This window comes from Carcharhinus amblyrhynchos, chromosome 1 (genome assembly GCF_965287045.1).
Source record: "Carcharhinus amblyrhynchos chromosome 1, sCarAmb.v2.hapA, whole genome shotgun sequence".
NCBI lineage: Eukaryota > Metazoa > Chordata > Chondrichthyes > Carcharhiniformes > Carcharhinidae > Carcharhinus > Carcharhinus amblyrhynchos.
The window spans coordinates 103,403,943-103,430,280 of NC_137324.1; the positions used below are offsets into that span (position 1 = coordinate 103,403,943).

The window sequence follows — 26,338 nt, forward strand, 5'->3', positions numbered from 1 at the left end:
GTCACACTGTTTTTAATATATTTTCCATCAAGGCATGGTGGAAGGTCTTTTTAAAAAATCACCAATGACCACCAAGCTGCAGGTTGGTACTTGTTATTGCACATAGCACGCAGGAGGTTTGGAAGCAAGTCTCCTTCCTGACCTCTGCTGCAAACAGTGCTCAACCTAGGAAGCAGCAGGAGGGAAGATTCATTTTTGGCTATTTTGAAAGGTGAATTAATAAAAGTATTGAATTCTCTTTTCAGCAAATTTGGCAGCACAAGAAATACATTTTAAAACAATATCAAGGCAACAAAGGGGGCTTCCCTACACCCATAAATGGCCACAATGGTTTTGTTTCAAGTTTAAGGCTCCATATCCATCTTTTCCAGTCCCATTGCACTGCAGTTGTTTTGCATATTGAGTAAACAATGCACTGCGGCAAGCCACCATGCCTACTTTGATGGCAATCCCGCCTGCCCCCTGCAACCTTCATGACCTACAATACCAAGAACAAGAGCATTGTGGGATCTTTGTTAGTTCCAGATCACTTAACGTCCTGGTTTGGACATTTTTAACCACTGACTGACAATAATCAATAGATTTCTCGACAGTAGTGATGACAAGAGATATGGGGATAATGAGGAAAATTACCAAAGAGATAGATGATCAGCCATGAACTTTTAGAATGGAGCAGCAGACTCACAGGCCGAATGGCTTACTCCTGCTGCTATTTGCTATGTCATCAGGTTAATATCTCAGAAACCTCTCCTCAACACCAGCAGTTCAAATAGAAACTCAGCATCAACTTCTAAGGGCAACTAAGTTTGAGCAGTAATCACCATCTCGCAAATGCCAACCATAACCAGTTACATCTAAGTGGATGAAAATGTTGCTAAGTAAGTGAATGATTACGGATATCGCCTTGGAATACTCCAAATCTCATGTGAGAACTTGAGGAGAAATTCCAGGCAAGTTATTTAAAATCAAAGACAGGTAGGCATTAAATAATCACCAAATCCCTAAGACAGAAATGTCAGGAGTAAAAGACCAGCATGCATGGTCAAACATACCATTTTTTTTCTTCTTTGCCTTTGGGCTTTCACGGTCCGTTTCAGATTCTCCACCTGTTCATCCTCACTCTGAATTTCCTGTATAAACCACAATGCAAATATAGTACTTGCCAGTAAGGGGACAGAGTTAAAGCAGCCAAAATTTAACAGTCATAGAAACATTTGGGATGAGTTCAAGGAGAACATAAATGGGGAAAATGTTCATCTTCACTACATGGATGGTAATTTGGCAGAATGGATCACCTGCCCATTATAGAACCTACCCTATTCTCATTCCAGGCCAGTACAAAACTGAGATAAAAGATATAACAAGTTAAAGAAAGATGTTAGGAAGATTGTAAATTAAAAGAGGGCTAAAATGACTGATAAAAGCAAATTACTGCAGATGCTAAAATCTGAAACCAAAAGAGAAAATGCTGGAAAATCTCAGGTGTGGCTGCAAATGTAAGGAGAGAAAACAGCTGTCATTTCAAGTCCAGATGACCCTTCATCAAAGCTAAAATTTATAGAAAGTCGGAGATATTTATACTGTAGGATGAAGGAATGAAAGATGAGTCATAGCCACAGAAACAAGGGGAAAGGCTACTAATGGCAGTCCATAGAAAGAATAGAAGGTGTGAATGGCCAAACGGCAGAGAAGCTGAAATCAGAAGGTAAACTGTGACGGTGGGTGGGTGGGGGCAGGGCGGGTGGGTGGGTGGGGGGTAAGCGAAAGGTAGGGAACAGTTAAAAATTAAATTAAATGAAACAAAGTGGTTGAGGTGGTGTAGAGCTAATCATCTAAAAGTTAATGAATCTGATGTTGAGGCCAGAAGGCTGTAATGTGCCGAACCAGAAGATGAGATACTGTTCCTTCAGTTTGCATTGAGCTTCACTGGAACATTGCAGCAGGCCAAGTTCAGACATGTGGGTATGGGAGCAGGACCGTATGTTGAAATGGTAAGCAACAGGAAGGTCAGGGTCCTGATTGCACACAGACCAAAGGTGCTCAACATAGCGATCACCCAGTCTACAATTCCAGAACCTTACAGGTTACATCCAATGATCTTGAAGGAAAGAGGGTAAGGAATGAAAAGGAGCTGTACAAATAATACTGAAGTCTATTGAGGGTAGCCAATGCAGCACAGAAGGGTGAATCAGAACTGGAGTCAATTTCTAATCTTAAATTGCAGTCTTTAGTTAACAATAAAATTACCAAATATTTAGGTGAAGAGAAAATATTGAAAAACAGCCAACATGAATTTCAGAAAGGAAGACTAGTTAACAACTGATTAGAACTCTTTGAGACAACATGTATGATCTAATGGTGCTCATGCCTATGGCCCAAGTCATATGCAGACTCCCTAAGAAAATCCACCAAAATATAGAAGAACTATATACCACCATTCCTAACCGAGTTATCTTATTTGTGGATGGATAGCAGCACATAGTGCATAGTATTACAGAGGAGATTATTGGAGTGGATAAAGGAATGCAACATTTGGGGCAAAAAAAGGGAAAAGTTAACAAATGTATTAAAAACTGACTAGAGGGGAGGTAACTATAAGGATGATTTTTTTTTTAAGATCAGCTTATGCTGTGAAAGAGGATGGGACAGTGTGGTGAGAAGATCCAGAGTATGCAGGAAACCTGGAAGTCAGAGCAGCATGCCTGTCAGTGGTTTTTAAACCAGTCAGTCCACATAATCATACGTCATTGCTGGATTTCAGATCATTAAGTGCCAGTGGGCATGACGACGATTCACAAGACACAATTTCAACTGCAGTATTTTAGAGGAATCTGGAGTTGGAAATCAAAGCTGAAATTGGAAGAATGGAGTCAAGAATGTCAAACCTTACACCTTGGTTCAATGACACATCCCTGATTGTCTGGCTGGGAACACTTGGAGGTACATACCGTTCCCTAGCAATGAGAGGAAGCAGCTAATTAGACAGAAAAAGAAGGTGTGGTTAAAGGTAGCAGAGATAGCCACAGCAGCAGGAGCCATGTTCCTGGCATATAATGTAGGAAGCAGTTTAATGACCCAAAGCAGGGCAGGAGAGGTGATAGATTTGTACATTCAATTATATTTTGATATGCATTACAAACCTACAGACAAGGAACAGGGGTGGGTCATTTTGCCCTTTGAGCGTGCTTCACCGTTTAATAAGATCATGGCTGATTTGACGGTATCCTCAAATCTACATCCTGCCTACCTCCTATAACCTATTACCCCTTTGCTTACAAAGAATCTATCCACCTCTGCCTTCAAAATATTTAAAGACTCTGCTTCCACCACCTTTTCATGAAGGGATTTCCAAAGATTCACAACCCTCTGAAAAAAATTCACTTCACTTCAGTTTTAAATGGGAGGCCCCTTACTATTAAACAGTGACCTCTGGTTTTAAAATCTTCCATAAGAGGAAACATTCTCTCCACGTCCAGCATGTCAAGACTTTTCAGGATCTTGTATGTTTCAGACAAGTTGCCTCTTGCTCTTCGAAACTCCAGTGGATACAAGCCTAGCTTGTCCAGCCATTCCTGTACAGACTCCTCATGCTGCCTTCTCAAGCCCACTCCAGCACATCACTCCTCACACTCATTTACCTAGTAGGCACACCCTATTCTGTGGCATAATGGCAGAGTGATTAGCACACTGTCTATGCACAAGTTTGGCTAATCCAGAGTAATCAGTGCGGAATTTCAGCTTATCATGGGCATTGCTCAATGGAATTTGCTACTATCCCAGCAGGAACGGCTGATGACTTCGACATAGTTAAAAAGTCTGACAACACCAGGTTTTAGTCCAACCGATTTATTTGATAGTAAACGCACAAGCTTTCGGATTAGTCCCTTCGTCAGGTGAATGGAGAGTTCTGGCCTCAGACAGAGCATATAAAGCACAGACAGTTTACAGATTACTGATTAGAATGCGAATCTTTACACCTAGCCTGCTGTTCAAGTCTTGAAGTGGCCGACAATGTGAGTGGAAGGAGCACCGATCACAGGTTAAAGAGATGTGTATTGCCTGGGTTTGCAAAACCTCACTCACTGTACTGTCTGGGGACAATACACATCTCTTTAACCTGTGATCAGTGCTCCTTCCACTCACATTGTCGGCCACTTCAAGACTTGAACAGCAGGTTAGGTGTAAAGATTCGCATTCTAATCAGTAATCTGTAAACTGTCTGTGCTTTATATGCTCTGTCTGAGGCCAGAACTCTCCATTCACCTGACGAAGGAACTAATCCGAAAGCTTGTGCGTTTACGATCAAATAAATCGGTTGGACTAAAACCTGGTGTTGTCAGACCTTTTACTGTGTTTACCCCAGTCCAACGCCGGCACATCCACATCATGACTTCGACATATCCAGAAATTCAGGTCATCCAAATCTGGCTTATTGCTATTTCACTGTATTGGAATTGACAATACCCCTCTCCCAAGGGGGAGCTCTCGCATAGCCTAAGGTGCTCCAATTAAACATGAATTTGGTGGGAGGGAGTCAGCTTCCCAAAGTAAAAATATCTTTTGAGAACTTCAAACCCCATTCACATCCAAATTCACCAACATTAAACCTGCCTTCTAGGAATTAAACCAGTTTCTAGGAGCGGTTGGAAATGGGTGGTGGTGCCTTACAGAGTTCTATTCTAGGACTGGCTCTGTTCATTGTGTAAAGCTATGATTCAGATATAGGGTTAAGGAGAGTAGTATCTAAATTCTCAGATGCCCCTAAAATACGAGCCAAAAACTTTCCGTTGCAACATTGTGCACAAGAAACATAACTGATCTAGTATCTTCTAGCAATTGTTCACTGCCTACCTCTCGTCACTGTTTTTTTTTAAATGTCTCTACTTTCACAGGCAAAATAACCATGACAAGCATTCACAAATTTTCCACCATCATAGTTGTAAAGGTATTTATTGATTAGAATCAGAGATTTACAGCATGGAAACAGGCCCTTTGGCCCAACTTGTCCATGCCATCCCTTTTGTTTTAACTCCTAAGCTAGTCCCAATTGCCTGCATTTGGCCCATATTCCTCTATGCCTATTTTACCCATGTAACTGTCTAAATCCTTTTTAAAAGACAAAATTGTACCTGCCTCTACTACTACCTCTGGCAGCTTGTTCCAGATACCACCCTGCGTGTGAAAAAATTATCTCTCTCCTCTCACCTTAAACCTATGCTTTCTAGTTTTAGACTGCCCTACATTTGGGAAAAGATATTGACTATCTCACTGATCAATGCTCCTCATTCTGTTATAGACCTCTACAGGATCATCCCTAAGCTTCCTATGCCCTAGAGAAAAAAGTCCCAATTTATCCAGCTTCTCCTTATAACTCAAACCATCAAGACTCAGTAGCATCCTAGTAAAACTTTATTGCACTCTTTCTAATTAAATAATATCCTTTCTATAATAGGGTGACCAGAACTGTATACAGTATTCCAAGGGTGGCCTTACCAATGTCTTGTACAACTGCAACAAGACGTCCCAACTCCTGTATTCAATGTTCTGACCTATAAAACCAAGCATGCCAAATGCCTTCTTCGCCACTCTAACCACCTGTGACTCCACTTTCAAGGAGCTATGAGCCTGTACCCCTAGATCTCTAAGTTCTATAACTTCCCCCAATGCCCTACCATTAACTGAGTAAGTCCTGCCCTGGTTTGATTTACCACAATGCATCACCTCACATTTATCTAAATTAAACTTCATCTGCCATTCGTCGGTCCATTGGCCTGATTGGTCAAGATCCCATTGCAATCCCAGATAACCTTCTTCACTGTCCACTATGCCAAGAATCTTGGTGTCATCTGCAAACTTACTAACCATGCCTCCTATATTCTCATCCAAATCATTAATATAAATGGCAAATAACAGTGGACGCAGCACCAATCCCTGCGTCACACCACTGGCCACAGGCCTCCAGTTTGAAAAATAACCTTCTATAACCACCCTCTATCTTCTATCATCAAACCAATTTTGTATCCATTTTGCTACCTCACCCTGGATCCCATGAGATTTAAACTTATGCAACAATCTACCATGCGGTACCTTGTCAAAGGCCTTGCTAAAGCCCATGTGGGCAACATCAAAAGTACTGCCTTCATCTACCTTCTTGATTACCTCTTCAAAAACTCAATCAAATTTGTGAGACATGATTTTCCACTCAAAAAGCCATGCTGACTGTCCCTAATTAGTCCTTGTGTCTCTAAATGCCTGTAGATCCTGTCTCTAGAATACCTTTCAACAACTTGCCCACCACAGATGTGAGGCTCACCAGCCTGTAGTTTCCCTGCAGCCTTTTTTAAGCAAAGGCACAACATTTGCCACCCACCAATCTTCCGGCACCTCGCCCCGGCTGCCAATGATTCAAATCTCTTTGCTATGGGTCCGCAATTTCTTCCCTAGCCTCCCACAGTGTCTGGGATAGACTTCATCAGGTCCCAGGGATTTATCTACTTAATGCGCTTTAAGACTTCCAACACCTCACTCTCTGTTATATGTACACTCCTCAAGACATCACTATTTATTTCCCCAAGTTCCCCGAGATAAGCTACCTAGATACTATTCTTTGCAGTCTCTGCGGAGAACAATTATCTATTAGCCACCTATCGCCTCAATTTTTTTTTCAAGAAAGCTTGCACGAATTTACTTCTCTTGAAAAGATAAGTTTAAAAATAACTCCTTCTTTCACACATCACGTGAAAAATGGTCAAAAATTCCAAAACGTGACGATTGCGTTAAGTAACACGGTGGCACGCATTAACATATAACTTTTGTGTTTATTATTTGCTTCTTCAAGCTTGGAAAACTGAAAGCAGGTAATGCTATGAATGGAATAGGCTTACGAAATGGAGTCAAAACCAATTCAGTCCATGAACGGAACATATATGAGACTACAGCTTTAAAATAGAGCAATTAACTCCAACAAATTTTCCAACAAAAACAAGCAAAGAAGAATTTGTTTGGATTTTTCCAACAGCCATTCCCAGGAGGCAGGAGTTATTCAAACAGAATTGACTGTGTACAACAATTTCACTTAATACTGCCAAACCAAAAAGTTATAGAAAAATTCCTTCTGGCAAATGTCTTTACATGAAGAGCACTGGATAACATTGGATTAATGATATATCCACGAATGGAAAACACAAATGATTTGCCGACAAGGCAAAGCAGAGCCCCATTTAATGGTGTAAAACATTAATAGTTAAAGGAATCATCCACTTAGTTAGCAATTGTTCACCAATAAATATGCAGCCTGAAAAGGAAAAACCACAAGCATTGCTCCAAAAGATCAAAATTTACGAGGTTAGAAATAAATGAGGTTTAAGCTAGTATCTCTGGAGAAACAGTGGAAAACAAAGTTTACATTTCTTTCTCAAAGAGCAGCTAAAAGAAAAGGATCTTTTGTTCAATTTCATGGATTTTTGTGGTTTGGAGCATTTTAAAGCACACTGGTTTGTTTCAGTCCAGGTGCCGAATTTATGGAAGGAATAGTCCTGGAATAATTTTGATTAATGTAGTGGAAATAATCTGCGTACTGGATTCTGTTTGGTTGTGTCTCTCCTACCCCTGCCACCATGCCAACGATGCCTTCGCTCAGTGGCGTGTTATCTTATTAGTACACTTCTATATCTAGTACATATTTTTTGTTGGCTCTTTCACACAAATGTTATTTTGATTTCAATCTGGAGAAGTTTCAGTGGCCGGAATTCTTCAGTTCCACACGCCTCACTTCCGCTGCCAGTGAGAACGGAGAATTTAACGCTCAGCCAAATCTCCATTCACTGCAGCAGCACCCAAGAATCCCCATCTTGGGCAAAGCTGGAGAATTCTGACCAGTTAGAAGTAACATATCCTGTCGAGATATAATGATGATATTAAACAGGTGGAAATTGGGAGATGAAGAAGAAAAAAGAAACATAAATGTTGAAATTGTGCAAGATTGTGACTGAATCAAAATAGGATATCCATTATAAACTGTAGAAGGATCATTTAGATCTAAAATGTTAACTGTTTTTCTCTACTGATCTGTCAGACCTGCTGAACTTATCCAGAGTTTTGTGTTTTTATTTCAGATTTCCAGCATCCACAGTATTTTGCTTCTATTTGACCATAATTATGATTTATGGTCCAGAGAGTTTGTTTCCTTGCATTCAATACAGAAGTCACAGAAAAGAGATGATTGGTCTCAATATATCAAAATACCAATTTACATTTAAAGTAATGAAAACAGAAAGTGCTGGAGAAACGCAGCTAATCTGGTGGCATTTATAGAGAGGAACAGAGCTTACATTTTGAGTCTAACATAGGTCATCTTCAGATTCTTCTGAAGGTTATTGGGGTAAGCAAAAGTTGGAGTAGAGTTACAATCAGATCGGCTATGATCTCATTGAGTACCAGAGCAGGATTGGAGGGCTGTGTGGCCTTTTCCTGTCCTAATTTGTATGTATTTTCCAGTGCAGCAGAAGGCAAGAAAACTTTAACAGTTCTCTCCAGTAGTTTCCTTTTCAGACCATCTGTTAATTCTTCACTTCAGGGAACATCAAGTTCCTTCCTCTACCTCTTTTAGGAGAGAAAAAAAAATCATGTGGTGTTAAGCTCACTTTAGGCATCAACCTCTTAGGAGATACCCATTTAGTTTCTTGTTAAATCTCCATTTGTTTGTAAAAACACAATCCATTGACAACTGAACATTTTTTGCAGGCTTTATAGCAACGGAGCAAGACAAAAATGATGACTATACACATCAAACCATTATCTGCTCTTTGATTCAGGCTGATCCAAAAGGGTAACAGGACATCATTCTCAAATAATCAATGCTAACCCCCTCATTGTGAATCACCTCTTAGACAATGCCATAGGGAGAAAATTGGTCCTCAACAATAGCACAAAATGGGCCATGACTAATCAGCAAACTACGTTAAATGTTGCTCTTTTTCATGGGCTTCACTAGGGAAAAATTAGATCTAATGTAATACAAGCTGCCAATTCACAATTGTTTATTCTGTGCTCCCACTGAAGATGAATAGCACCCCTATATAATGCTCAGATTCAGAAAACATTGTTTGTTCATTAACCAACACATCTAGAGCCCAAACAGAAATTCTATTATGGATTTCCTTTCCCTATTTTAGGAAATACCAAGTTGCCCTCCTCCTACCTCCTCTGGAGAGGAGAGTATATCAAGCAGTCAGTCTTATACCCTCTGTAATGATTTCAATCAGGCCATAAAGGTTGGCCTGTTGGAGTATGAACCTCCTGATTAAAGATCCTAACACAACTATATTCATGGCCGGGTGCCCCTGGAAAGGGAGCATGTGGAATCCAAGGCACGGTTAATGCCTTCTGTGCCTGCTGGGCACTTCAGGGACTGGGGTGTATTATTGACCCCTTTAATCACATTTTAATTTGATGCTTTAGTTTCCTTTCCACTTTGTTTTTTGTTTTGGGTGGTCCCCTCCTTTTAGGAAGCTGCACCTTTTGAGTTGTCCCTAAGTTAATTTGATTTCATTTATTTGGTTGGACACAAAAAGATGTCCCTGATTAAAGATCCAATTGATGGGTCAATCAGGGAGCCTTTGCCTTGTACTTAACTGGGAATGTCAATTCTTCTGACACCCCCGGAGGTAGACTGCTAACTGCTAGCACTCTGTGCACTGCTGTTGTAAATAATGGGATTTTGGTGAAGGGATTTCTGCCTCTAAAGACCTCTACAAGCCTTAATCTTTTCAAAGATAATAACTGACTTCCTTTTCAAAAATGCAGTTACCTCAAATCTTATAAGTTTTCTTGTAATTTCTTCCATACATCAATATAGCACACATCTACAAACTCTTGCTCCAAATCTCTCTGAAGGTAATCAATCTCATTTCTGTAGCAACCTGGTTTCAGAATCAAAAGATTGTGGTGTGTGGATTAAAGTGTTGGCACTGGGAGGGTTCAAAATCCACTCTGAAGACATGGGCATATAAGGTGGCAGTGCTTCACAACTGGAGATGTTGGACCCAATTTTACCATTAGGTTGCACCCATTTTCAGGCATGAAAAATTTGGTAAAGTTGGGCGTAAGGTGGGTAGCATGATTCATGCCCACCTCTGTGCCAGTTCCTACTTTACCAAGGCCTGAAAATGGCGACGATCGGGACCGCACCCAAAACAGGCGTGGTGGCCATTTAAAGGAATTTGCATGCAAATTGATTTAATGGGGTGCACCCCCAATCTTACCAACACCTCCCCCTTTACCATAATTCGCCCATCCAGAATCAGTGCAAAACAGACATGTTCTACAGAAGCCTGATTTGGGCGCTCCAGTTAGTGAGGAAGTAAGTGCCGAGCATCCAAAGGCTCTGTAAGTGACATTGCCCAGCACTTAGAATCAAAATGGTAAAATAGGGCCTGTTGTTTTTCAAATTTTCTTCTCAGGGGTGGAAACAATGTTGTTTCAAAATTGCCTACAAAGATTAAAACCTGACTTGGCAACCCAAGACAGAAAGTGATGATAAATAGGACAAGACTCTGCCTGGGGAAAAATAGTAATGCTCTAAAGGGATTTCTTCTAACAGCCTTGCTATTTAAAATGTTTATGAATGGAGTGGAATATTACACAATTTATGGATGGCACAGGATGTCTAGGCAAGTACCAATCAGAAAAAAGCAATGATGAAACTGTACTTGTGTATTAGCATTAAAGTGCCTTCCATGACATTACAACTTTACACCCAATCAATTGCAAATACACTGCTGTAAAGTGCAGAACACAGCAACTAACTTGAGCACAGCAAACTCCCAGAACAGGAAGAAGACAGATGGGCTGATTATTATTTTTGGTGCTTTGATTAAAAGGTAAATGCTGGCCAGGACAGCAGAAAAACTCATTTGCTCTTCTTTGAATCTTGGGATGATGGGACTCAGTTGAACCTTTCATCTGAAAGGCACCCCCCAACAGTGCAGCGCCCAATACCCCTCAATGGGGCTTGAACTTTACCAATGCCAAAAGTCTAATCCACAAGTTTGTCAACTCTCTATTTTATTTTGCCAATGCTTTCTGTGTTGTTTCATTACCTCCACACCCTCCATTTTGTTGAGAACTTATCCACACACATTCTCTCCTGCATGAAATGCCTTTTTTTTATCATGCTGGACATTGCCAAGTTTGTCTCCCAAAGTGTTAAATTTATATTTCTCATGTTAATCTACAAATCTTTCCAAAAGCTTCATCCTATCCTATCTCTACAAGTCTTACTTCCTACCCATGCTTCTAATTCTGCCCCTTGGTCATCTCCTCTTCCCTTTTCTCCATTAATAGGATACTGCGCACTTAGCCATTCCATCTGGAAATATATTGCCTAATACTATGTTGCCTTTCTTAAAAATAACTTAAAGCCAATTTCTCTGATTAAGCCTTCCAGCAACTCTAAACTTAGTATCCAATCCTATCTTCTTCAGTGAAACATCTTCCATAGAATCCCTACAGTACAGAAGCAGTCCATTTGGCCCAATGAATTTGCACTGACTCTCTGAAGACCACCCTACTCAGGCCTATGCCCCGCCCTATTCCCAAAACTCCACACATTTACAATAGCTAATCCTTCTAATTTGCACATCTTTGGATTTTGGGAGGAAACTAGAGCACATTTTAACAGTTTTAAAATGTTTCTCTGATTTTCTGAAATAACTGCCTGACTTCCTATTTGTAAAGCTATGATGTACACCTAACTGTTCATAAGAGCTCACTAAGGTAGAGTTGTGTGGACTGCGTTCATGTGTATTAAGTAAAATCCATTCCCAATCTTCATCTATTATTCCATCTGAGAATTCTGTTAGCAAGACCTTAGCAGTGTCTTGAGGCATACAGGTTGCTTAACTGTTACCTGAGATGCCACACTATTACCTGTGGAAATTTTATTGGATCGATTTGTCTTTCATTTCAAATAATAGAGAAAGATCAAATAGGAAGTTTGAAAATGGAGATTGGGAATGGATTTCATTTAATTTTATTTAAGCAACCTGTATGCCTCAAGACACAGCTAGGGTCTTGCTAACAGAATTCCCAGATGGAATAACAGATGGAGATTGGGAATGGATTTTATTTAACATACATGAACACAGTCCACACAACTCTACCTTAGTGAGCTCTTATATATAGTTTGGTGTACGTCATAGCTTTACAAATAGGAGGACAGGCAGTTGTTTCAGAAAAATCAGAGAAACATTTTAAAACTTAAAAAACTGAAGAGTCGTAAATTCACATGAAAATATATCATGTTGAGGCTAAGACAGACTCTCAGATATCATTTGCAAAGTAAACATGCAGCATGTATTTGGAAATAGCAGCAACAATCCAACATAACTGTCTGTGAGGGAGGAAAATAAGCAACATGTTTTTGTTACTTTCAAAGTTTTAGACAAGTTCAGTGAATGGCAGAGATACAAACCTCCACAATCGTAGCATTTTGAATTCTTGTACTGCTTTCAATTTCTTCCATAGCCAAACCCTAGTAAGTTAAAAAAAAGGTTAAGTTTTCTTTTCTTTGTAAATTTGATTATCTTCTTTTGATGACTGAAGAATTCTTCACTTTGTTGCCTGTACATATTTCTCCAGCTAGAAGAGTCTAAACTCTATCCTCAAAATCACCCAACTAACAGCCAAACATTTTGATGGGCAAAATAACTTTGTTTTTCTTCAAGTTCAAGAGAGGAAGCTATCATGGGGCATTCCAGATAGCAATGGCTGAAATCCACTCATAGTGGACACAGAATGCAGATATTCAAGTCTAAGTCAGCAAGAATAGCTAGACCCATTAGGACACATGTTGACAATTTATTATGATCTTTCAATGTACTTCATACCAGAGCCAGTTAATGTGCTCAGAAGTAGGCCATTCAGCCCACTGAGTCCACGCCAGCTCTCTGTAGAGTGATCCAATCAGTTTCATCAACCTAGTTTTTCCCCAAAGCCCTGCAAGATTATTTCTCTCAAGTGCTCATCTAATTTCCTTCTAAAAGTATTCCCTGTGTCTGTTTCTAGCATTCTCATAAGCAGCAAGTTACCATTACCACTCAGTGCATAAAAAAGTCCTTTCTCACATCCTCCCTGCATCTTTTACTCAAAATCTTAAATCTGCATCCCTTGCCCTTATAAAATTAGTTAATGGAGTAGTTTTTCTTTGCCTACCTTATCTATGCCTATACACGTCTACCAAATCTCCCCCCTCATAAAACAACCACAACTCCTCCAATCTAGCCTTATAGTTAAAATCCGTCATCCCTGGAACTATTCAGATAAATCTCCTCTGCACCCTTCAGGGACCTGGATATCTCTCCTAAAGTACGGTAACCAGAATTGAACAATCTAGTTGTGGTCTAAGCAGAGTTTTTTAAGGATCCTGCATAACTTTCCTGCTTTTATATTCAATGACTCCATTTATGAAGCCCAAGATCACATATACTTTACTCTCTCAATATATCCTGCCACCTTCAAAGATTTATCTGCATGAACCCTCAGATCCCTCCACCCTGTACACTCTTCAAAAGCATGATATTTAGTCTAGATTGCCTCTCCCTATCCTTTCTGCCAAAAGGCATCATCTCACACTTCTCTGTATTAAATTCTATCTGCCACTTATCTGCTCATTCAGCATACTTGTGTCCTGTTGCAGATTATTGGTATCATCCTCACAGTCTAACAAACAATATCTAGAATGCAGGAACAAATCAATCTAAGGGGCATCAGTTATCAGCTACCTTCCTATTTTTTGAGAGGAGCATTCTGAGTTATATGGATAGTGAAAGCTGATGATTGCAGGAGTGCAATGGTGGAGAAAATATTACTCAGTTATGATTATAAGTGTGTATTTTCATCTCTTGCTCAAATTTGAATGGGAAGTATTGCTTCCCAGCAGCCCCCAACTATAAAAAAGTTGAACAAGTTATCTTCTTCTTAGATTCAGAATTTTTCTTTTTACGTATCATGCCTACCAGCTCTTTGAAAAAAAATTAGTTTAGCTCCATATCACAGCTCCTTCCTGCAAAATTTTCCTTCAAGTCTACATCCAATTCTCTTTTGAATTTATTATTGAATATATTTCCAACCCTATTTCAGGCAATACATTCCAAATTGTACAAACTCACAGCAAAAAGAAAATCCCTCATCTCTCTTCTAGTCACTAACCTTACTGTCACTGGAAATGATTCTCTTCATATAAAATACTTGAGGAGTGAAGAATCTGTAGATGTCTCATCCCAAGCAGGCTTTGGTTTTCCTTAGTTAACAGTAGTAACAGTGATTAGTACCGATGCTTAATAACATCAGGAACCCAGGTTCAATTCCTGCCTCAGGTAACTGTGTGCGGAATTTGCACGTCCTCCCCATTTCTGTGTAGGTTTCCTCCGAGTGCTCTGGTTTCCTCCCACAGTCACAAAGACGTGCGGGTTAGGTTGATTAGTCATGCTCAGTTGCCCCTTTGTGTCAGGGGGACTAGCAAGGTAACTACATGGAGTTACGGGAATAGGGCCTGGATAGGATTGTTGTTGACGCAGGCTCAATTGGCCAAATGGCCTCCTTCTGCACTGTAGGATTCTATGAATTTTTAACTGACATTTTACCTTTAAAAATTGGTCACCTGGTAGAATTTTCTAGACCGACTCAACTTGGTTTGTAGAGAATTTTGAACTCTCCTGTATCGACACAGGCTTCCTTGAAACCTTCATGTGTCTGATGAATGGGAACAACATGTCTTAAGAAAATGACTGGTGCATGAGAAATGGACTGACGGTGCCACATACACCTCTCTAGATAGAAAGGCAATAATTCTCTAATTAAAAGAAACATTTGTGATAATATCGTGTTCTGCCTGTCAAACACCCCAAAATATTTCATATTCAGTGAATTACTTCAACAACAGTCCCAGGGCCAGGCTAGAAAATCAATATCCATAACTTAAAGTCTCTAAACTTTATTGAAGGTACACTTTATTGAAGGATGGCACAGTGGTTAGCATTGCTGCCTCACAGCACCAGTCCCAGGTTTGATTCTCAGCTTGGTCACTGTCTGTGCGGAGTTTGCACGTTCTCCCTGTGTCTACACGGGTTTCCTCTGGATGCTCCGGTTTCCTCCCACAGTCCGAAAGACGTAGTGGTTAGGTGCATCGGTCATGCTAAATTCTCCCTCAGTGTACCCGAACAAGCACTGAAGTGTGGAAACTAGGGAATTTTCAGAGTAACTTCAAAGAACGAAGAACAAAGAACAAAACAGCACAGGAAGCGGCCCTTCGGCCCTCCAAGCCTGCATCGATCATGTGTTCCTAACTAGACCATCTGTTTGTATCCCTCTATTCACAGTCTGTTCATGTGGCTATCTAGATGAGTCTTAAATGATTCTAGCGTATCTGCCTCAACCACCTTGCTTGGTAGTGCATTCCAGGCCCCCACTACCCTGTGTGTAAAATACGTCCCCTGCATATCTGTACTGAACCTCTTACCTTGAACTTGTGACCCCTCGTGTTTGTCATTTCTGACCTGGGAAAAAGCTTCCAACTGTGCATCCTATCCATATCCTTCATAATATTATAAATTTCTATTAGGTCACCCCTCAACCTCCATCTTTCCAGGGAGAACAACCCTAGTTTACTCAATCTCATCTCATAGCTAAGACCCTCCATATCAGGCAACATCTTGGTAAACCTTTTCTGCTCTGTCTCCAAATCCTCCACGTCCTTCTGGTAGTGTGGCGACCAGAACTGGACGCAGTATTCCAAATGTGGCCTAACCGACGTTCTATATAGCTGCAACATCACATGCCAACTTTTATACTCTATGCCCCATCCAATAAAGGCAAGCATACCATATGCCTTCTTCACCACCCTCTCCACCTGTGCTGCCACCTTTAGGGATCTGTGGACTTGCACCCCCACGTCCCTCTGTGTGTCTATTCTCCTGACGGTTCTGCCATTTATTGTATAGCTGCCCCCTGCATTAGATCCACCAAAATGCATCAATTTGCATTTATCTGGATTAAATTCCATCTGCCATTTCTCTACCCAATTTTCCAGCCTATCCATATCCTGCTAATTTCTCTGACAACGTTCATCACAGTGTTAATTTAAGCCAACTTGTGACTAATAAATAAACTTTAATCTCTTATAAGAACACGACCACCGAAATGACCATAATTTTACCACACACCACAAAATCCAGAAACTTACTGTTATGCTAAAATGTTGAGCCTGGTTCAAAGAGCAGATAATCTCTACACCTTACAAATGCTACCTTGGATCTTGCAGGCTCTGCTCATGAGGAGTCAGGCTATAGTTAATCCCTAACAAGTGTAATTTTTCCATGCTTGCAGAGTGTTCCAGGCTTTTAAATCATTTTGTTTTCAGAAGTGTCTAATTTGGAAAAACATAACATTCGAAACAATGATCAAAATCAGGGGACAGTAAGCCAGGGCACTCCAGTGATTCAGTTAGAAGTGCACTGACCAGAGTAGAATTCAGCTGGGAAGCTTTCACAGTTTCTTGCTGTGTTGAAATAAGGCTACTACAATAAGCTATTTGACTGGGCTTGGGAGCAAGGGAAACCAAAGGCCAACTACCATTTTCACCCCAATCACCATTCTGTATCTTCTAAAGGTTGGTTGATTTTGTTGTGATGGAGGAAAATTGAAAAGGCCTGGGTCTGTGCCCATCAAGTAAGCTGTGAACCAAATTTCACATTGGTAAGTAGCATCTTTCAGTAATGATCATAAACTGACCATTAATTGCTCTCTTCTCTTAGTAGCCTTTGCAATTATCTCTCAGCCATTACTTGCATTTCAACACCCCACCACGTCGACTACACAAATCACACATCTTCATGAAAATACTGAAAGATGTTGCAAACTCACCTGAGTATCAGTGACTTCACTGCTTACAGTTAGAGATGCTTGTAGTGCCTTACGCTTACTTTTAATCTTCTCACGAAGATTACTGAAAGGAATGATACACCATTAGTATAAATATATTTTGAAGCACATACTATATTTATCACTGACAGTTGTCATGGAAACGTTGACTTTGAATGTTTTAATTAAATAAAATTCAAGCAAGTTATGAAGCAAATGAGAAGTCACTGGCTCTATTTGTCTTCATTCATAATAACTGGGTGGAAGTAGGGAGGCAACCTTTCTACATCAACATCACTGCATTACTGGCCATACTTCCATTGATGGAATAAGAGGGCTGCTTGGATGAGAGATGAAGTAGAATGGGCTTGTATTCTCTGGAGTTTAAAGTAAATAAAGGTGATCACGTTGAAACATAGAAGAGAGAAACTGAGAGTACATGCTGAGAGGCTGTTTCCACTGAGTGATTATAACTAGTGGTCATAGTCTAAAGATAAGTGACTGGATATTTAGGACTGAGATGAGTAGAAATTTCTTCATTAAGATGGTTACAGAATCTTTAACATTTTCCAGGTGATGTTGAATGCTCAGTCGTTAATCATAGAATTCCTACAGTGCAGAAGGGGGCCATTCAGTCCATTGAGTCTGCACCAAATTTATGACAGAGCATCTTACCCGTGCCCATCTCCCCCCACCCTATCTCCATAACCTCACATGTTTACCATGGCCAATCCACCTAACCTGCTCATCCTTGAACTGTGGAAGGAAACAAGAGCACCTGGAGGAAACCCATGCAGACATGGGGCGAATGTGCAAACACCACACAGACAGTGACCCAAGCCAGGTCCCTGGCACGGTGAGGCAGCAGTGCTAACTACTGTGTGCCACCATGCCGCCCATAAATACGTTCAGGACTGAGAGCAATAGGATTGACCAAGTGATATGGAAATAAGGTGGGAAAGTGGAGTTGATGTTGACATCATTTTATTAAACAGTGGAGCAGGCTCGGGGCTGTTGACTTATGCTTGCCCCTACTTTTCATGTTCTATGAGCTCATAATACTTCCCAGGAGGGAAGTTACCAAATATATTTACAGTCCACTGATGAACATTTAACACAAAAAAAAATTATTAAATCAGAAAAATGAACCAAAATACACCAGACAAAATGGTTGGATAGATAGTAAAGTAAACAAAAGAAAATGATTCAAATTGTCATTGTCCCTTCACCCCAGCTTTACGTTTACAGACACATACGAATTCAGAAAGATAAAACAATTTACCATATCTAACACTAATATTCATGGTAAGTATGTGGTATATGTAAATTAACAGTCAACATTTGTCAGTCATCCCAACCCCAAAACAAGCGATAGATGTAACCAAAATAGTTTCCATGGATTTCTCATCAATTCACCCAAACACTTGTCACACTGGGAGTCAACCAGTCTCATTGAAAATCTCTTTTTCTCAAGAAGGCTTCCAATCTCCACATTTAAGGAACTCAAAATTCTCTCTAAACGTCACACTCAGATGGCTTCAACCAGGATCCTTCTGAAGGGTTTCAATCCCGCCTTCTTTCCTCTGGATCTCCACATGCACTCAAGTTTCACCTTCCAAATACAATTTCAGACCTTTGGACTTGCCAAGCAGAATAGTACTGCTCCAAGGGTACCTTTTCCCTTGAGGCCTGCAGCATGGAGTCACCAACTTTAGCTGCCCTTTTGGATCTTTGCTTCTCTGGAGCTTATTTGCCTTCAAATTGCTATCTATAATTGGGAGTCTATTGCTCAGCTCCTCTCTCTCAAGTTTGTTTAGCAGGATCTGTTTCCGATCTGTCCTGGTCTCTTACCTAGGCTCTTTTTTCTTCCCCATTCCCTGGTTTAGGATTTTCTTTTTTTTGGGACCTCCTTGTCCCCCTCCCAGTATCCTGCTCCTTGGGACACCTTTCCTACAATGGCACTCCTCTTTAGGTCACCTGACCTGCAATTTCGTGACGTGCTACTTTTCTTTCTGTGTATGTGCACAGAGCCACTTCCTGCCCTGAAGATGAGAAAACTCACAAACTGTAAGCATGCGGCCTCTTTTCTGGCCAGTGCATGTGTGAATTCAACAAGCTGCGTATTTGCAGCCAAAATCCTGGCCAGCACATGTGAAATACAAGTCGCCAACATCCCAGAGGACCACAGGCGGCTCTTCCCTCTTTCAAGAGAGAGGGCTGACTGGTAGTGATTTAATCTGAGGATCATCACACCTCAGGCGAGTGACAAGATTGAGATGGCAGGGCCTTTGTGAATAACCACAGCTGGTAAGGGGAATTGAACCTATGCTGTTGACATCACTCCACATCACGAACCAGCCGTCCAGCTAACTAAGCTAAGACACGATAGCCAAAAAAGACTCAAACACAAGAAATAGAAGCAGGAGTACACCACCAGGTCCTTCACGCCTGCTCTGCCATTCAATATGATCATGGCTGATGTATAGCAGCTTGAACTCTTTTCTGTGCCATTTCCCCAAAGCCCTCCTCTCCTCAATCTATCAAATGAATACTTCTAATGATCCAGCCTCCATCACCCTTGGGGCAGATAAATCCAGAGATTCATCACCCTCTGCAAGAAGAAATTTCTACACACCTCAGTTTTAAATCAACTGTCCTTTATCTTGCAGTTACGTCCCCTTGTTCGAGACTCTCCCACTAGTGAAAATATCTCACCATCCACCCTGTCAAAACCCTCAGGATCTTATAAGTTTGAATTAGCTCACTCCTCACTCTTCTAAACCCCAAGGAATACAGACCCAGAATATTTAGTCTCTTGGTAGAACAATGCTCTCATCCCAGGAATTAGCCTGGTGAAACTCCTTTGGACTGCCTCAAATGTCACTAAATCCTTTTTTTAGGCAAGGGGACCAAAACTGTACGCAGTATTTCAGGAGAGGCCTCAACACCATCCTGTACAATTGCAACAAAACCTCCCTAATTTTAAACTCCAACCCCTTTGCAATAAAGGCCAAAATGCCATTTGCCTTAACTACTTGTAGGACCTGCCTGCTAGCTTTTTGTGATTCATGCACTAGAACGCCTAGATCCCTCTGTTTCTCACTCACCTGTAGTCTTTCTCCCATTTAGATAATAATCTTCTTTTGATTCCTCCTACCAAAGTGCATGACCTTGCACTTTCGCATATTAAACTCCATTTGCCCTATCTTTGCCCAGTCACCCAGATTATCTATATCCTATTGCAGAATCACAACATTCTTATCACAACACATCTTTCCACTTATCCTCGTATCATCGGCAAATTTGGACATCTTCCAGGTAATTAATGTAAATAGTGAACAATTGCGGGTCAAGAACTGATCCCTGCGGTTCTGACATCCCTGACACTACTGACATCTTTCCACTTGGAAAATGACCCATTTATTCTAACTCTGGTTTTCTACATGACAGTCTGTTTTCAATCCATGCCAATTCACTTCCTCCAATTCCACGGGCTTTTACTTTATGTATCAGCCTCCTATGCAGCACCTTGTCAAATGCCATTTGTAAGTCTAAATACACAATATTTAGCTTTCCTCTCTAACTATTCTCTTTGTTACATCCTCAAAGAATTCAAGCAAATTTGTCAAACAAGGTTTACCTTTCACAAAATCGTGTTGACTAGGTTTGAATATACTTAGCTTGCCTAAATGATTAGCTACACCTCTTTGATTATTGACTTTAGCATCTTTCCAATAATAGATGTTAAACGAACCAGCCTAAAGTTCCCTAACTTCTGCCTTACTCCCTTATTGAACAAAAGGGTCACATTGGTACTGGTTTTCCAATCTTCTGGTATGCTCTCGAAATTTAACGAGTTACATACAGTTTCAAACAATGAAGTATCTTTGCAGCCCACTCCATTAAAACCCTGGCATGCAGTTCATCGGGTCCTGGCAACTTGTCCGCCTTTAGCCACTTGAGTTTCTCTTATGCTCTATTCCTTGTGATTGGGATTATTTTAAGTTCTGTCATGTTATTTGAAATCAGTTCATCTGATATCTTAGGGATATTGACAATGTCTTCCACTGTGAAGACTGATGCAAAATATTTTATTTAACGTATCCTCCATTTCTTTGGCTGCTGTTATCAATTCACCCACCTCATTCAGTCGTGGTTCCACATTTACCTTAGCTGCCTACTTCCTACTTACATATCCATAGAAACTCTTACTGATTGTTCTTATGTTGCATTTTCTCTCAAACAGCCAGTGCATATGCACATATGCCAACTGGAAACTGGAGGCCCTGAACTCCAACTCTGGTTTAGACTTATGGAAAGATCTTTTTTTCCTCATTACACCACAAAAAGCTGAGTACCAGCTTCCATCTCCATCCAAAGACTGATTAAAAACCTTTTACCTTTCCCTCAGCATTCCCTGGTGTGCTGTAATGCTGAAGTTTGGTCCCTGATTTGCCAATTATCCACTTTGGCAGGTTATCTCTTCTTCCCTCCTTAGGATGTGGGGTTAAGGAAAGTATTTTCCCTTTTCTTAAAATGAATGACTTTGGGCCTGAGATGAGACAATTAACTTTCACTGCATTAGTACAAGATCACAATGAACAAACACGTTCAGTAACACTGATGTAATTAAATGTCACAAAATGTTAAGTGTTACACTGGAAGGATTTAACAAAAACTGCAGTTATGTAACCACTATGTCCTCAGATTTTGGAAGCAACATTCCACCTCGGGTCAAATTAAAACTAACTGCATACAACGTTCTTCAGACTGTTTAGTTAAAAGCAGTTGAGTTGCCATTTACGCATTTTGTCGCCTCCCAAATAAAGATTTTAAACACTAGAAAAGTAGCATAATGTATAGCCTGATTTTTGTTTTTATTAATAATAATAACCAGGGTTGAAAAGTGAAAATATTGCATCACAAAATATTCCAGCTTTCCTTCCCTTATTTTAAAATTATCTGATGTGCACATCTATTTGAAGAAAAACACAAGAAATAGGAGTCGACCATGTGGCCCAGGGAGCTTTCTCCACCATTCAAGATGATCATAACTGATCTGTAACTTCAACTCCATTTTCCCACGAGCTCCCCACATTCTTGATTTCCTGCAGCACCAAAACTGTGTCTATTCCAGCCCTACTTTTATTCAATGATTGAGAATCCACAAATCTCATCCAGGCAAGTGAAGAGTATTCAATCACATTCCTGAATTGTACCTTTCTGACTAATTTAATTCCTATTCCCTCTGCAGCAATTCATCCATCATATTATTCTTCAGTTTGAAAAAAAGGACGGGATGAATTTTGTCTTTGTTAGCTAAGCATATTGAAAGGGTGAGATACAAATTCCACTTAAAGAGTTGAATGTACCATTTATTTTATCATTATGTCTTAGATCATATGTCCACAGACCAAAGCAATTTTAAAGGAAACAATTTTGATTCTTTTTTTTTGAACTGTGATCACATCATTTATAATCGCCAATTTTGTATGGAAAGATCTTGTGGCAGATTGTTGTTTGGTTCACAATGTTACTGGAAGCAATGGCACAAGGATGTAGCAGGAATGAACAACAAGATAAATTTTCTGATCCTGCCCACCGCGGGAATCACCATGGGTGGGATGGATAACATGACCAACCATTTAAAAGCCCGTTGACTAAGTGGGGCTTTCAGGTCTTGTGGTGGACACGACTGGAAAATCCCACTCTACATGTCTAAATCAATCAGATAAATGGGTATCTATTATATATAGATGGTAAGTTGTTGTTGCTGGGTCAATATTCTGGAACTCCCTAACTGCAACATAGGTATACCTACAAACAGCAATGGTTCAAATAGACAACTGACTACCAGCTTCTTGAGCAACAAGCAATAATTCTGGCCTGGCCAGCAACATTCACATTACATGAATGAATAAAAGTCCAAACCCTCCGGACACCACTACTTGAAACTCTTGCACTGCGCCATAGTCAGGCCTCATTGAGGTAATGAGAAAGAGGAAAAAGAAAAGTTATTTCACTTACTCCATGGAAGCCATTTTCTTCAATTAATCCAACAATCAAGTGGTTTTGATTTTCATACAGTCTTCATTTGGAGCCACACCAATTAAGTATGATTTTGAGCCATCTCCATGTATACTGCAGAGAATGTGACGTATTCCATTATGCAGCTTCTAATGCCTGCTAAAGCAAATTATACTGTAGCAAGTTACACATAGTATTAATATTATCAAGTAACTCCCTTGCAGCAGGGGACTTACTATTGAACAATATGAACCAAAAATATATATTCATTAAGGGAATAGATATTGCAAAAATTACTTTCTGCTGGACTTTAGCATTAATTTTGCTGGATTGCTGCTCTTCAAGTTAGGAAAAAATCAATGCCTTGCTACCTCAAGTAATAACCGATTGGTCATAGGAACAGGAAATGGTGATTGAAATTAAACACATTGAAGAATGAGACTATTAGTATTTTAAAACCCAGGGCAGGATGTCCCAGTCCTTCCAGCTGGTGGATCTTCTGGTCCCTCCAACAGCAGGTTCCCTGGTGGCAGGACAGGCAAGCCACACAAAATGCAGTAGGCATTGGCAGGACTGAAAGATCCTGCTGGTGGCCAATGGCGAACTGGCTCTGCCACCAGAAAACATGCCGCATTGGGAACTTCTGCTCCTAATAATTATCAATTAAATAATAACTAGCTTAAGTGTTTAAAAGTTCTCCAAAAAAAAAACACTGCAAATGCCAGTCCAAATCTGTGACCTGACCCCAAATGATTTCTGTCAGCAAAAACATATTTTATTAACCACAAAATGCCAAGGTTGAAGTTGGCTAAGATTGTAAAAAAAAGATAGGTATTATAAATTATTTCACTATGGTGGGGGGATCATACGCTCCTGAGGTCAGTAGTTTAAGTCATAAATTTTGGGAAAAACCTATTATCACATCAAATAAGTGGCACTAGGATATAGGTTGATAATAAATATAATTGCAAGTCAGACCAAAGCCTCTAAAAATTGTGCATGGTACTGTACATTATTGGTTTAAAAACCCATAGGACAATAGAAAAGTTATGGTATAGAATGAGGCCATTCAGCCCATTGAGTCTCTGTCAACAAAATATGAGAAAAAAAAGCAATCCATTTTAATTCCACTTTCCAGCACCTGGTCCGTAGTTTTGCAGGTTACAATCATTTCAAGTGCAGGTACTTTTTAAAGTGAGTTGAATTTTTCAGCCTCAACCACCAATTCCGTCAGCGAATTCCAGATGTCCACCAACCTCTGGGTGAAAAAGCTTCTTCCTATGTCCTCACTCATCTTTCTACCAATTGTATTAAATCTATGACAAGGAAGCCCAACAAAGAGTGCAAATTATATTATGATCTAGAAGGGCTCAATTTTCAAACAGAGGGCACATGGAAATTTGATACCAGTTAGAACACAGCTGTAATGCCATGAACAGTTTTGGTCTTTTATCTAAGGAAAGCTATACTGGCATTAGAGGCAGTCCAGAGAAGGTTCACTTGGTTGATCCTGGATACGGAAGGATTTTCTTACAGGGAGAGGTCAAGTAGTTTGGGCCTGTATTCATTGGCATTTAGGAGATGAGAGGCCACCTGATTGAGACATATAAGATTCTCAAGGGACTTGCAGGCTAGATGCTAAGGTTTCTCCCCTTGTGAGAGAGTCTAGGACCAGAGGGCACAATCACAAAGTAAAGAGTCACCCATTTAACACAGAGATGAAGAGGAATTTCTTCTCTCAGAGATTAGTGAATGTGGAACTCTTCACCGCAGAGGGCTATAGAGACTGAATCGTTAAGCACATTCAAGGCTGAGTTGGAAAAATTTTTAAGCAGTAAAGGAATCACGAGTTACAGGGATAAGGGGGAAGTGGAGTTGAGGATTATATACAATCAGTTATGATCTCATTGAGTGGTGGAGCGGACTCAGTGGGCCAAATGGCCTATGTCTGCTCCTAAGTCTTATGAGCATATGTTTCAGTTAGGAAGAAATGCTTGCACTTGGAGCGGCCCAGTGATTAGCATTGCTGCCTCAGTGCCAGGGACCTGGGTTTGATTCCAGTCCTCGGGTCACTGTCTGTGTGGAGTTTGCATGTTCTCCCTGTGTCTAAGTGGGTTTCCTCCCACAGTCCAAAGATGTGCAGGTTAGGTGCATTGGCCATGCCAAATTTACCCTACCGTCAGAGGATTTTCCCAAAGATAGGGGAGTCTAAAATTAGAGGGGACAAGTTTACGGTAAGAGGGGAGAGATACAAAAAGGTCCAGAGGGGAAATGTTTTCACATAGAGGATGATGACTGTCCGGAACAAACTGCCAGCGGTAGTAGTAGAGTACAATTTTGTCTTTTAAAAAGTGTTTAGATGGTTACATGGATAAGATGGGTATAGAGGGATATGGGCCAAATGTAGGCAATTGGGTTTAGCTTAGCGGTTTTTTAAAAAAGGGCAGCATGGAAAAGCTGGGCCAAAAAGCCTATTTCCATGCTGTACATCTCTATGACTCTACGATTAGCAGGGTAAATATGTGGGGTACAGGAATAGGGCCTGGGTGGGAGTGTGGTTAGTGCAGACTTGATAGACTGAATGGCCTCCTTCTGCACTGTCAGGATTCTATGATTCTTGCGTAAATAAATTTATATTTGTTGGAGGAAAAAAAACTGAGCAGTGTCTTGACACAGATCTTCAATACAAACTCGCATTCAACATAGAAGCATAGAATCCTTACAGTGCAGAAGGAAGCCATTCAGCCCATTGAGTCTGCACCAACCACAATCCCACTCAGGCCCCAACCCCATGCATTTACCCTAGTTAGTCCCCCTGACACTAAGGGACAATTTAGCCTGGCCAATCCACCTAATCAGCACATCTTTGGGCTGTAGGAGGAAACCAGCGCACCAGGAGAAAACCCCATGCAGACACAGGGAGAACATGTAAACTCTACATAGAGAGCAGCCCAAGTCGGGAATCAAACCTGTGTCCCTGGTGCTGAGAAGTAGCAGTACCACCACTGTGCCACCATGCTAATTATATGAAGCCTTGATCTTAACGTAATATCCCAAGGTGCTTCGCAGGAGTGTTAACAAACAAGATCTGGAGATATTAGCACAGGTAACAAAAGGCTTAAGTAAAGCCGAAAGTAAGCACATAATTTAACTAGGACAATAGGCGTAGGATTTGAAGGAGCAATTACATCTACAAGCTTCAAGTAATGCTGGAAATCAAACGAAAATATATTCCTACAACCGAGAAATAGTGAACCTAGGGAATAGCCTCCTGGAGAACAAAGCTAATTCAACAATTGCCACATTTAAAAGAAAGCTGAATTGCTACCTGGCCTGAAGGAAGGACATTGGGCAGCAGCGGTAGGGAGGGGCGGACGGAGAGGGGTAACTGGAT

At 40.5% G+C, this 26,338-nt stretch overlaps 1 protein-coding gene across 6 annotated transcripts in view; it reads right to left on the reverse strand.

Annotated features, from left to right (window-relative positions):
- Positions 1–26,338, reverse strand: part of cc2d2a (coiled-coil and C2 domain containing 2A) — a 140,611-nt gene that overhangs the window by 114,036 nt on the left and 237 nt on the right. For 4 of the 6 annotated variants that reach the window (XM_080189975.1, XM_080189958.1, XM_080189965.1 and 1 more), the window contains exons 2-5: positions 22,945–23,100; positions 16,921–17,002; positions 12,473–12,532; positions 1,053–1,130 (exon numbers count right to left, since the gene is read on the reverse strand). In XM_080189975.1, the coding sequence (XP_080046101.1) occupies positions 1,053–1,130; positions 12,473–12,532; positions 16,921–17,002; positions 22,945–22,958 (234 nt within the window). In that variant the 5' untranslated portion in view covers positions 22,959–23,100. Of the gene's footprint in view, positions 1–1,052; positions 1,131–12,472; positions 12,533–16,920; positions 17,003–22,944; positions 23,104–26,338 lie in introns of all 6 variants that reach the window. The other 2 variants (XM_080189949.1, XM_080189982.1) reach the window with 2 other exon arrangements.